The 14127-nt window shown below is 42.2% G+C and overlaps 2 protein-coding genes across 6 annotated transcripts in view; both read left to right on the forward strand.

The window, feature by feature from the left end:
- The first annotated feature begins 3559 nt into the window (after positions 1 to 3559).
- si:ch1073-224n8.1 (zinc finger protein 135) lies at positions 3560 to 8291 on the forward strand. The gene is made up of 2 exons (XM_035666705.1): positions 3560 to 4692; positions 4825 to 8291. The coding sequence occupies exons 1-2, from the start codon at positions 3984 to 3986 to the stop codon at positions 5793 to 5795; spliced, it is 1680 nt and encodes a 559-aa protein (XP_035522598.1). The 5' UTR covers positions 3560 to 3983; the 3' UTR covers positions 5796 to 8291.
- A 3510-nt stretch (positions 8292 to 11801) lies between these two features.
- The window catches only part of ltbp3 (latent transforming growth factor beta binding protein 3), a 34034-nt gene continuing 31708 nt past the window's right edge, over positions 11802 to 14127 (forward strand). For 4 of the 5 annotated variants that reach the window (XM_035666338.1, XM_035666339.1, XM_035666341.1 and 1 more), the window contains exon 1: positions 11803 to 12461. In XM_035666338.1, the coding sequence (XP_035522231.1) occupies positions 12224 to 12461 (238 nt within the window). In that variant the 5' untranslated portion in view covers positions 11803 to 12223. Of the gene's footprint in view, positions 12462 to 14127 lie in introns of all 5 variants that reach the window. The other variant, XM_035666342.1, reaches the window with a different exon arrangement.

Consider the following 14127-nt stretch of genomic DNA (forward strand, 5'->3'; position numbering starts at 1 on the left):
AGGTCTGGTGCCGGTAACACATGCATTCATTTGGATTCAGTATCTTGCTCAAGGACACTTCGACATGCAGTGGGAGGACTGAACCGCCAACCTTACGATTAGTGGACCACCACTACTCTACCTCTGAGCCACAGACGCCCCCTGGAATGTGTGCATGTAGAGAGCAGGAGACAGCCTCAGTTCCTCTAGCTTCTGTAGGTCAATGCAATCTCTCATTCAGCATTTATTTCACCTGCCTCTCTACAAAAGGATGTTTTTTTGTTCTTGGGGTTTATTTTCCTATTTGAAAGTGAAACCAAAACGATGTTCAACAATGAGAACAGAAAAAATGCTTTCAAGAAAAAATTACAGGCACAGAAGCATTATTTATCAGACAGTACCACTGATTAGTTGTCAGAAGATGAATTGCTTTTGTAGTCTTATCAGTATACGTGTGAAAGCACCTCTTGCATAATCAATGAGAAACTTATTACAAAGCTAAACAAAATCAGCTAGCAACTCTTTCCTTTTCTTTTACCTCTAGGTTGGTTTTCTAGTTTGTTTGTTGAGAGTCACAATTTTGAATGCCTCCTTCCTCCCCTCCTCCTGTAATTTCGGCACAAAATTATTCCATAAATTCCCTAGAATGCAGGTTCCATAATGCCCATATGTAGCCCAGCATAACCCTGGCTGGAGTATAGCCTAGTACACTGAACCAAATAGTTCTTGATTTGTTTCAACACTGAAAAGCTATTGTCTGTGTGTATCCTGATTGATTCAGTGTCTGCATTTCTGTATTATAGTAAGCTCTGCATTGAGAAAAACTATTTTTGGGAGTCAAACTAAAGGTTCCTGGGGTCCTACGCTTAACCCACTCAACCACATCATCCTCCTATTGAGAAGAACTTTTTCACTTCTTATACTACACATCTATACTAAATAGTTTTCGCCAGAAAGCGCTTTCTGGCGTTGATTTTTTAACTGCATTTTAGCTGGTTGAAAAGAGGTCTTATCACAATATCACACAGTTTTCAACTAGAATTTAATGTTAAAATCCTGGTAAGTGCTCACTGGGTATGTCAAAGTTGTGGGAGATGGCAATCTAGGACAATTATGTAGAGTGACAGCTCAAATCAGAGACAATTGAAGCCATGGATTAAATCAACAAAATGTCTGGAATCAAAGTTGGTAATACAGTATGCAAAATGTGTTTTGTTAGCATGTGCTGTAGAGATAATGTATTTGGCCTAACATAAAGATAAAAAGGTCTTTGAGATGTAGGGAATTGTATAGAGGGACAAGTGGCATATACAGTAATTACAGTAAGTGCTGTGTAGCATATAAAATGTTGTAAAAAAAACATATTCTACTCTACTTACCATCTCTTCTGTTGAGCTTGGCGTTGTGAGCAGCGTAACTGTTGGAGGACTGTGAAGAGCTCTGGAAGGATGATTCTGGTAATATGGATACCAAAGGACTGTTGCAATTATCTATGGAAGAAAATGACAGCAACTATGTAACTGAAAGTTGGATTTAAGTGAAGCTCAAATATCCAGCAGTAGGAACAAGAAGAAACAGGTTTTTAAAAAATGTCTGACAGCAGAAAATAATTTCTCAACATTTTTTATCGCAAATGTAGAGCAGGAGTGGACAAATTGTGGACCGTGTCACCAGTCTGGCCCTTCAAACCAACTATCAGTTTCATCTCTAATCTCATAGGGCAACACAGAACAGATGTTCACATATATGAATCATTCTGTTGCCAAATTAGTATTAACATGCTCTAACCCTGTTTGTCTTCAAAACAGAAAATGGTGTCTGCTGTTGGATACATTTTTTTTAATTAAAAGAAATAAACAAACCATATAGATAGATAGATCGATAGATAGATAGATATATAGATACTTTATTTATCCTGAGGGAAATTCAAGCATCCAGTAGCATACAGAATACAAAACATACATTAAACATACATTAAACTAAAATTAAAAACCCTGACCAAGATATAAAGTATTATGTATGTGTATAATATATAAAATTAACAGTAGCTACAGTAAACATTGCAAACAGTAAACAGTGCAAATGGATGTGCAAATACATCTCTCTGCACAAACAAGAATAATGTGATACAGAAAACCATTCGTTTAAATTAAACATGTTAAAGTGCTCAGTGTTTTTATGTTTGTGAGGAGCCATTCCAATGGGAAATGATTAATGTAAGGCTTATTACCCTGACCTCAGTACCGTTCATTATATTAAAGCGGTCTACAGCGCCCCCTAGAGTCTACTATAGAAGCAACACTGGACCAAAAAATGAAGCCCGGAGCCAGGCGGGTCTGTGTCTGTTCAGTTACACAACTGGGTGTGGGTGACATTAATTAGTTTGCATGATAGATTTACAATGGCCGGTTCATCTGCGAAGCATCAGAAAGTTCATGATATTTTTGGACAGTTTCCGAAATCAAATAATTGGGCCACAGCATCCTGCTTTCACAGCAGACTGCTGTGTGTGGGATAAACTCTTTCTCTTATCCGACAGGTTCACAGTTGTTATAACCCACTGAGGGGTCGGTGACCTGCGGGTACTTAAGATTATGAACCCTGGAAGTTTAATTTTGGACTGAAAAGAGCAAACTTCTGCTTTTTCTCCGCAAATGGCTGCTGCACAACCGAGAGACACAGAGCACATTTCACCCCGAATACTGACTAACAGGCAAACAGTAAACAGTTTGTATGCATGTTACACTTGTTCATGGACTCAACTCTCTTTAATAAATACATCTGTCAGACTTTGATTTCACTACCGGGACTGCTCAGAAGGTTAGAAATTATTTACCAGTGTCATTTAAAATGCTGTAATCATTTTGGATTAGACATGCAACAAAATCCAATATGCTACAAAATAGGCATTAAAAAAAGAAATCACGTATATCATCTTATATATGTATTACTTTCCTACATATAGAGGACTACAGTGTTATTAATTCGACCGAATTTATTGCTGGATTGATATATAGGCTTATCTATTTGTGATTGATTTATTAATCTATTTATTTTAATATCAACCAGTGAAATATCTAGTAATTAGGTTTGTATATTGGAATAATTAATTAGTAAAATAATTCAGTAAAATCATTCCTGTTTTTATTGTTCAATTAACGAAATGTCTTTACACATCCAGTTGAGCAAAACGGATTGGACTGAATATCAGCAGAATAAATATAATAAATGAAAAAGGACTTTGTATCTTTCATTGCCTGTGCCTACTGGAGACAACAACACTGAACATGTGCACACACACACACGTGTCGTGAGTTTGAATTTCATACAAACAGAAGTAGATTTTAGTAGAACTGATCATTTTAGATGGAAAGCAGGAGAGCGTGTGTCAATGTGGGGTTATTCTCAGACATTTTCAATACTAAAAACACACCCACACATTTGAAATATGTCTAAAAGCAACCGAATAAAAGGAAAATGGAAAGGCAGGCACCCAACTCCCCCTTCTCCTGCCGAGCAGCTGAATCTCCCTTCAAGTCAACCTCGGGGGCAAAGCACACCTCCTCTTCCTCCACGTCATTTGTGCGCGACGGGCCTCGGTGTACAGTTGTTACATGGTGGTGCAGCTCTGCAGACACAAGCTGGGACTGTGTGAGTGTGTGAGCAGCAGTGTACGGGCCTGAACGCCGCGGGTCGGGGTCTCTGTGCTGCAGAGCGCCGCTGTTCGCAGGAGCTGTTCCTCTGCGACCGACGACCGCTGCTCGTCTACAGCTAACAGGCTAATGTTAGCCACCAGGCCCCTGCCGACATTGTTTCTGTTCAACAGCGAAGGAGACAAATGTGATTGGTGACACTTCCGTCGTTGCTCCGACATATCCCGGGGACAAAACTCGTACAAAAAAACCCAAAGCATTAACCCGGGTTCTTTAGAAATATTGGTTTGTTTTTGGCAGCGCACTAAACGTTAGCATCGCCTGTGGTCGTGAGCTGACTGCATTAAGATAATGACTTCCAGGAGGACAGGCTATGCTGGTAGCATGGATTCCTCTCAGTCCAACAGCGGCCCGGTCCACAGCGGAAACCGTAAACAAAGTATCATCAACATCCCCGACAGGACCGGGATAGAGTCCTGCTTTGATCGCAAAGCGGACAAGGCTGGATACGGAGCCTCGCAGGGCGGCATGACCGTAACGTCGCTCAAATCCCGCCTCGCCCCGACCATTCAGACTGCCATGTCCGCCGCAGTCGACACTCTGCTGGGCGAAGTGGTGCTTGTGCTCAACGAGACTCAGCAAGAGTTGCTGCACAAGGAGCAAGAGAATGAGAGACTCAAAGTGCGTCTGGAGGTGTCCGAGAGGGAGCTGAAGACTCTCCAGGAGTGTCTGTGCAGCGCTCAGAAGCTCATAGATCAGCTGCAGATCTCCTACACGGGCTCTCAGTCCATTAGCCAGTCAGTGTTCGCCCCATCGCTGTCTTCCATGGCTTCGATGACCTCAGGCCTGGACAGGGACCACCAGAATTCCCGAAATGTGAATGGAGCCGGTGTTGACTTGGGTCTTGGAGGCTCTGTGGATGATTCGCTTCATGGGTTCGAGCCAAGAGATGACTACAAAATGTGCCAGCTTTCAATCCAACCAGATGGCTCTGTGACTAACCACGCTCTAGACTTTGCATCCAACACACCTCACATGTGCTCCGATTCCAGCAGACAGGGTAAATACACCGTGTGTGTGTGATGTACTGTATATTATATGGGCCGTTGTGGTCGCTGTGAGTCATATCAATCAGTAACTTGTGTTTTAGTGTAGTAATGCTGACACATTAACCATCTTTGTGCGTCTTTAGATGAGAGGCAGTCTCAGGGGCCAGGTGGAGCGTCCAGGTTTGAGATCAAAGAGGAGCAGGGACCAGCCTCGGGCTCTGGTCAGGCCAGCAGGAAGGAGCCTGGGTTGCGTAACGACAACAGAGTCGGGGATGGCGAGCGGTCGTCCCACAACGTTGGCGACCTTGGCTACGTTCAAGTTGGAGGGGAAGGAGGCTCTCAGCGTTCCTTTACCCAAGCTCTGCGTCCCCAAAGACCTGTGCGAGACTGCGGTGGTGCGCTGCAGCAGGGCGGACTTGACGGACAGAAACAGTTGGGTAGGACTTCTGGAGCCGGGAGAGGAGACAGTGTTTCACCCGGCAGAGCGGAGGACTCGGCAGGACCTTCGGCCCCTGACACAGCAGGGGACCCCTCTGGAGATCGGCCTCACCACTGCTTGGAGTGTGGGAAGACTTTCCGTCTGATCTCCAGCCTGAAGAAGCACATCCGCATCCACACTGGAGAGAAGCCCTACCCGTGTGGGGTCTGCGGCCGCCGCTTCCGCGAGTCGGGGGCGCTCAAGACCCACCTGCGCATACACACAGGCGAGAAGCCGTACTCTTGCTCTGAGTGTGGGAACTGCTTCCGCCACTTGGACGGTTTGCGCAAGCACAGGCGCACGCACACGGGGGAGAAACCCTACGTGTGCGCCATCTGCGGGAAGCGCCTGAGCCGCCTGCAGCACCTCAAACACCACCAGCTCATCCACACCGGAGAGCGGCCGTGCTGCTGCCCCTTCTGCAACCGCAGTTTCAAGGAGCCCGCAGCGCTGCGGAAACACATCCGCACGCACCGGGAGGAAGGCGGTCACATGGGAATCGGTGCCAGCGATGACACGGACCCAGACGCCATGGATGACATTAACAATCTCCATCCAGCAGCTCCGTCCCCTCAGATGAGGTTCGGGGAGTGGGGAGCTGAGGAGGACGACAGCTCGGTCGTGGACTGTGTGTAGAGGACGATTAAAGGAGCGACCGTCTGTGGGCGTTCTGACCGTGGAACTCACTCCAGGTGGAAAACATGGAAGAAGTTTGTGTGTAGTTAAACACGATGGCTAAAGTCATCTCTGTTCCATGCTGTTAAAAGTGAAGGCTACATATAACCTTAGCCTTAGAGCTTCACTTACATCTGACATTTTCACATCTCACACTCTTTAGATGTAAAAAAAAAAAACCAAACATTTAAATTATATCCTCTGTACATTCTTCAACAGGAAGTTGGTTTTTATTTTCTGGACATTCCTGCAGCAGCAGCAGCAGCAGACAGGTTGTTCTTTGCACAGAGAGTTGCTGCTTTGCCAACTGTCAGGCAACAAATTGGTAAACTGATGGCAGAAGTGGTCAAGAGCTGTTTTCCCCACTTAAGAAATATAAGTGCCTTGAACACTCACTCAGCCATCAACTGAGCCGCTGCTGCTGCTGCTGCTGTTCAAGACGGTTCCCACCTGGATTTTTAGTTTTGTTTCTTATAGTTTCACACTTTAGACGGAGGTTGAGTTTGCTGTTGGTTGTCTTCAGTTTCTAATTGGGCGTGCTTTTGCCAACACACTGAGCTGCTTGAATAAATATAAATGGAATGGATCCATAGGGCTGGTTCATGCTTCATGTGCGTGCAGGAGTAAAGACGATGTACATTATGTAGCATTATTAACTAAACCAAGTATTACAGTATTTCTGGTTAATTTTTCTGATCATGATAAGTGAATAGGAGTGTTGCACTCTGCTGGTGCAGTCGATTAAATAGTATAAAAAAAAAATGGATCTTTTTCACTTTAATGCATCCTTTAGGAGCAGGACTATAACATATTGACATTATGTACCTAAATCTTGACAATATCTGTCTCCTGTTATGATATCAGTCTCCCAGCTCTACCTCGGTATTCATCCTAGCTGTGTCGCTGGTCTTATTTGTTCTGCTAATCCTGTATGGAGATGTGGAGTTGCAGCACTGTTTAGTATGATTCACCTTTTTAATGATGCATAATAGGGCAGTCATAAAGTAAGTATCTCTTTACTTATAGTCTTCTGGTTTCTTCACATAAACAGTTATGGTGAGTTATGGTCTTTTTTCCAGTAACGGTCCTGCTACAAGTGGATGCAGTATTATTAGAAAATCTGGTGCTCATAAAGGACCAAAGGACATTCGCAAATATAATTTTTAAACCGCAGGTGTCACAACTATTCTCAAGTAATAATTAACCGAAGAAAATACCATTTAAAAAAACACTAATTGAGCAAAAAATCGAATTCCTAGTCGACATAACTGGACAGTTGAGTCATGGAATTTAAGAGGGTGGCTTTGCCTTGCAGTCTGCCCTAACGAGGTCGTTTGTAAGCTAAAGAGCTAAATCATCACTTTGACTAGATGTACGCTGTCGTGTGTGTCTTCATGAAGCATGAAGCAGTTCTGCTCTTCAGTCGACATTCTGAAGCCCTGCCCTACTGTCTTATCTCTCTTCATCTCTCCCTGCAGAGCCCTCATCAGTTACACAACCGTAATGTTGTCAGTCGAGCGGAAGTTATCTGAGCAAAGAGTGTGATATCTGATCATACAGGAAACACAAACAGTTGGCATCAGCATCCCACATCAACCGCTTACACCCTGTTTTACTGTTTCTCATCCCTCTCTCTCTCTCATTCTCTCTCTGATGGACCATACCTTAGCATTCCGTATTTTGTTCAAGCTGCTACTGTACGTCTAGAAAGCCTTTCCTTTTCTGGACTTGTGTTCTTGTTACCAGCCAGTTACTAGCAATTACTAGCAGACAGATTTTGGTGCTTGCATGTGCATATCTGTTCCTCTGCTGGCAACGATGCCTCCCGGCTGCTTCTGTAAATAAGAATGTAGTTTTTAGCCATTTTATCCGGTTGAATGAGGGTTAACATTCGTGGAAAACTTAAAGTGCAACAATGACTTTTTTTAATTCTTTTTTTTTAACGACGTAACGTGCTTTGAAAACGTCAGTATGCTAACATTCAGTGTAAATACATATAATCTTGATAAATTTCTTCCTGATGCTCGGATGTGACACGACTGATGCATCAGGGTTAACTGCAGAGCATTAATCTTCTCAGCCATTTGAGCTATACTGTAGGTCTCTGGTGTCATTTACCATGTATACTATGATGGTCTCCATGATTCTATGTACATTTAAGTGTAAGTCATTTTAAAAAGGCACACAAAATGTTAAATACCTGTATACTCAAGAAAAACCATTTGCCAAGGTAGTCTCCACCCCAGATAATCATATTTATTGTTTTTTGTATTGCATACAGGGAGGCCTTTGCATGTAGGTTTAAACTTAAATGGCATTCTTCCTTAAAGTCAGTGTTGAACGTGAAATGATACTTCTTTTTTTATGCTTCTGTGTTCAGAATATATTCCCCCACACCACATTCATCCTGTTACCTACTGTAAATGTTACTATATTAAAGGGCCTTGTTTATACTTCTTTTCTCTCTGTGGCTGTTTATTCGATGTATGAAATTAAGAATGCTCCTTAAATTATGACCACAGTAAAACTATTAACTGGATCAATCAGTATGGCAATTTGCCTTATCATCCCAGCATTGTTGCTCCTGTTGCAGTCAGGTCATTGCGTTGTATCACGGCAGGAAAACCACATTAACCCCGGAGGTAAGTTTTGACACTGAGTGAAAGGTTGCCAAACGGATTGTGTAGGTGCTGAGGACACGCCCAAAGACGGCTCCAAAATAACACCTTGCCCCTCTGCCAATGCTGAATAATGATAGCTGTGTTCATACACACAAACCAGCTATTTGAGGTGGCCTTTGGTATGATGACTGAAGCTTAATAAGTTAGATGTAACTGAAAGACATGGACATAGCTGCATTTTATCCATAATATCGATAATGTTTGTGTCATACTTCAGGGTTGCTGATACATTAAATTATATTGTTTTCTTTTAATTCCAAAATGTACATGTATTTTACATTTGATGGTTTAATGAAATAATGAGTTCATGGCACTGTGCAGGATCAGTGACCTGATTATATCACTGTAAGGTCATCAGGGTTCAAATCAAAGTGGTTTCACAGCTCCTATGTGTTGGTTCATGATCTGTACGTAATGCTGTTCTCTTATTAGGATTCTGTCACATTGTAAGCATTCATTCACAGTGAGCACAATAAGTCTTTATCACCTCTGTACGATGGTGGTATCACTGATTTGTAATAAGCTTTAAATGGCGCCACAATTGTTTGTTCTATGCTCAACATCAATGAAGTCTGACATGTAATTTGTTTTGTCACTGATTAAATCATAAGTGGTTTGCAAATAAATGATCAAACAATCTGACACAAGAGAAAAATGTATCTGTCACTGTGACTTAAAAGCAGAATCAGGCCTGATATGACTCTGGATAATTAGTAGAAAGTCAGCTCATGACCCCTTATTATTAATGGCTGCATATTTCTGTGAGCTGTGAGCACTTGAAGCAAAGAGTGATTTTTTTTCCCCTTCTCAAACTGTTTATTTTGAATAATTTAAGAATCCCGAAGAGGTGAAAGGATCCAGTGTTTCACAAGAAATGGGCAAAAATAAATGTAGAAAAACGACAGAAAAACTTTTTTTCTTAACTTGTTGATCATCTTGCAACCCCCGTGAGATGAGTCAGAGACGGATATGTGGGTGAACAGATGTGAACAGCTTACTTTGGTGGCAGAACAACTAAATAGAAAAAAATACACTGCGTAACTAATTTTCTTTGCACAATGAAAAAGAAAACTGTAGTTTAACTTGTTTTGTTTTCTACAAAGTTAAACCTAAATCTGTCTGATCTAAAAATGACTATGGATTTTACTCTTTTCATTGAAGCTGAATGAAGTTAATCTAAAGGCTCACTCGGGAGGATGCAAACTTGTCCCAACAAAACAGACCACAAATGGGAGTTAAGGCATCAAGTTGAAGCAAGTGCTGTGGAGGAACCTAAACACAATATTTCTCTGAATGCATCAGTGGAAGTTCACACGGTGCCAAGCTTCTGATTAATGAAAGACGACACGGCAGAGCACCTCGGAGGTTGGAGAGAGAGAGATTGAGAGGGGAAAGGAAATCTCACAGAAAACGCTACTGAAAAATACTGTAAACTGGGTCCCAGGATAAAATCTAAATATTGCACACTTTTGAACTGCAGTATCCGATGGCTATGATACACGTTTATTGACATGTTTCTGAATAAACTCATGTACAAGATGAGTAGAAATTGCATCTTCATCTTCGAATAAACAGTGGCAGAAATTAGTCTATTACTCTACACTTCTATAGCACTGACAGAGGCCATTCTGCTGCATTACCTTTAACACTTTGAGTACATTTCGCCGATCAAACTTTGAATGCAGGTGTTTTACTTAAAGTGGAATATTTTTACATTGTGGTATTGATACTTTAACTGAAGTAAAGGATCTAAATACCTCCACTACCATCTTCAGAAAGCTCCTTCTCTCTGTTAGCAGCTGGTTTTATCTAATACAGTTGTTAATTTCTGTTTGTCATTACTGCAGATAATTAACACTGAGGTTTCAGTTTTCAGAGGGGAAGTAATTACATTGTTCTAATAATAATACTCAGGGGGGGGGTTATGTGTGACCTACAATGTATTTGCATTCTGTGTGTGTGTATGTGTGTGTGTGCGTGTGTGTGTGTGTCTTGGCAGCCGATGATGCAGTGATGGTGGGTAGCAGAGAGAAATGTGAGAATGGCCTGTGAACTCTCTGTAGGCCCATGCAGTCATTTCCTCAGACTAAAGGTAAACACTCTCACTTTTTGGAGAGGAAGTGACTCAACTCCGTCTCCTTTCCCTCCCTCCCTCCCTCCCTCCCTCCCTTTGTCTCTTGCTCACATTCACCCCTTACCCATGTGACCCCAAACGCTGACTGGCCCCCAGTGATCCTTACAGTGATGCACCGTCACATTTTTCCGTGGTTTATCAGCATGCTGACCCTGGAAAGTGACATGTTTTCCCTTTATTCTAACTGGACGATTGTAATTACTAACTACTCTAAATAAGGATTTACATGCAAAACACATGCCTCAACCAACAGTGTGTGTAGAGTATTAACATCACTACAACAATAAAACGTTTATTAGGCTTTTTTCACAGTTTTTTTCAGAATTAAAGCCTTTACTTTTAAATTATGTGTAAGTTTAAGTGCTTCTAACCTTTTTTTTAGGTAAAAGTTGAGTTGAGAACTTTTTGTTTAAACGTGATATTTTTCTTTTTCTTGAAGTGACTCACGACATGACTATTAGTAGGAAAATAATCTTTGGTTGAAAAGGTCAAACAAAAACTTGCCTTGCTGAATCTACAGGTTGTACGTTAGAGTGTGAGGTTTGCGGCAGATAAACTGATATGACGTGTGATAGCAGATAAATTGAATACATGATACATACCGAATAGATAAATATTGATATTCAGCTATCATGAGACAAAACCTACGTTTACTGAGCTGCATCCCTGAGAACTCCTGATACTGACCTCAGTCTGACCCCGATGACCCACATCAGAAAGTGTCCACACATTCATGAGTCTGGAACTTGGAAGACTATTGATAAAGCCACTGGATGTTGGATATCAACAGTCTGAACAAACAGGTATGATATTAAACAGAGACAATGCAAAGGATAGTTATTAATAAAGAGTTGTTGCTGTTCCATTCTCATATCAGTACTTTCAGAAACTCTAACCAAACACAAAGGTATACACAGCTATATATTATGTCAGTGTGTGTTTTTTTTATTCCCAGAGTGGCACACACAGCTGTGCAGCTATGATTTGCAGAGTGGGGGTCTGTGCGGGGGTGTGAGGAGGAGAAATAACCAACAAGGAAACCACTTTCAGCTTTGCTCCTGCACCGCCTGGGCTGGCCCGGAGCCAGGTTTCTCCAGAGAGAGAGAGAGAGAGAGAGAGAGAGGGTTGGCTCACCCCTTCTCCTCTCTCCTCCCTCTCCTCCCTTCTTTCTCTCCCAAACCCACATACGCACTCTCTCCAACTCTCCAAAGCAACAGGCGAGAAGAAGGAAGAGCGACAAGAAGCGAGGGCAACTTTTTGTGTGTGTGTGTGTGTTTGTGTGTGTGTGAAACAACAGCGACGAGGGCTACAATTAACTTCTAAAGATGTCAAACGTGTCGTTTTTGCAGACGGATCACTCGGGTACGCGAGGGAAGTGATTCTTTCCCACCTCAGGAGAAAACAGGAGGGAGGACGCGCTTTCTCTCCCCCCTCTCACCACCTCCTCTCCAACACCGTATGAGACGTCAAAAGTCTGCCTTGGTTCGCAAAGAAGTCGCCTTTGAGCTGGAAGCCCCCTCATTTTGTGTTTTAATGTCCCCGGGTCTCTGTGGAGGGCAGTGAAGGATGCCAGTATGCCCTCTCTGATCTCCCATCTGCTTGTCATCTGGCTGAGCGTCCACAGGCTGGTGTGGTGCACGGAGCGCTCCTCCACACGGGAGCGCTTCAAGGTGGTCATCGCTCCTCTCATCTGCAAGCGGATCTGCCTGAAGGGACAGTGTCAGGATACCTGCGAGCAGGGCAACAACACCACGCTGATCGCGGAGAACGGGCAGGCGGCCGACACGCTCATCGGACAGGGCTTCAGGGTCGGTGAGTTGACGGTGCGAGGCCGAAACAATGCGCTTTATTTATGAGCGGGTATAATTAGGCCGCTGCGATTAACTAACAGCGCTGCTCTGACCTTTGGGTTTATAGTTTTTCCTCTGGAGAGGTGAGGGAGGCCTGTTTGGTTGCTATTCGGTTTTTTTTGTTTTTTTTAATGGAGGTAAATAACACATGTTATGAAAAAAGTTAGTCAGGCAACTCTAACTGTAAATCTAGACATGGTATCATCCATTCAGCAGTACTTCAGACATCATTCTGGGAGAATATAAGTAATTTGATATATGTAGTAAGCCCAGTTTTTATTGTTAGTACAAGGCAGTGGTGGAAAAGGCATTAAGATCAACAACTTCAGCAAAAGTGCAACTTGTGCTCATTACAGGGGAAAGTACTGCATTCAGATCCTAATGTCAGTAATAATAATAATAATAATAATAATAATAGTAGTAGATTTAAAATGCAGAATGACCCTTTCAGTGTCTTTCTGTATTAAATGGTTGAGAAAGTGAAGTTTGTCCAGGTAACACCTAATATGAATAGATACTTAAATCTGTGACAAAGCTACATATTACATGGTCTTACCATATGTTTCATATATATAAAACATTTACCTGCAAAGTAACTAGTCTCTGCAGCTGTCAGATCACTTAAGTGTAGTTTTAAAAAGTTTAAATTTGACCTCCATAGTGTAGAGGAGTGAAGTAAAAAGTCTTAAAATTGAAATAATTGAAGATTGAAGTACAAATACTGTGCCACAAAATGATACTTAAGTACAGAACACGACTAAATGCCTTTTGTTTATTTTCTACCTCTCTGTAAAATTGACCTGTAAGTGGTTATCATAAGCCAAACAATAAACAACAAACAAAAATCAGGTACAACTGATTCAAACAAGTTTATTCCCTTAGAAGGGCCCATCTTTTTTTATAACTTACATCAATTTGACACCAGCTTCTTATAGAAACCCTGAATTCATGTCATTAGGATTTCTGTCAAGTGGGTATAAACTCTGCTCCGCAAATAAATAGGAGGATTAGACGAGGTGAGCTAGGTTTACCCTCTGCTGCGTGGCTGGAAAATCTTCCCATGTTACACTTTAATTACTGAGGCATGGCTCATTACATAGCATATAAATGTACTTTAAACATCTATACTTTTCCCCCCTGACTCCAGTGTCAGGCATGAGTGGAGCCTTTCTGCGCTGTATCAGATCAGCTGTGGTGAGACGTGGAGCCTTGCAGTCTACGTCAGACTCCAGCCCAGAGCTGGATTTCACTGGTCCTGTTTTCTCTTTACTTTGCTCAGTATTGCGAATGAGATACTAAACAAGAAAATGGCATGTTGATTGATCGTCTGAGATGTTCAGCTGTGATAAAGTGAGTTTATTCACTCACTGGGCTGTAGTGTCCAAGTCCTTTGTATCAGCAGACATTAATCTTTAGTCACTTTATCCCTGTTTCACCTAAATAATTTGATGTAGATTGATATATAAACCCCACATTCCTATGTAGCACAAGTATAAATTAGAGATAACAGCATGGTGTGATGCAACAGCTTCATATTTCTGTGGACATCACATTGATGCCAGAACCATCTTCCTTTGTCTCAAAACTCGCATCCTTCTAACTTTAAAGCCGCTCCTTCCCCCCCCCCC

Source organism: Morone saxatilis, unplaced genomic scaffold, assembly GCF_004916995.1.
Source record: "Morone saxatilis isolate NCDOM2014 unplaced genomic scaffold, NCSU_SB_2.0 Contig20, whole genome shotgun sequence".
NCBI lineage: Eukaryota > Metazoa > Chordata > Actinopteri > Moronidae > Morone > Morone saxatilis.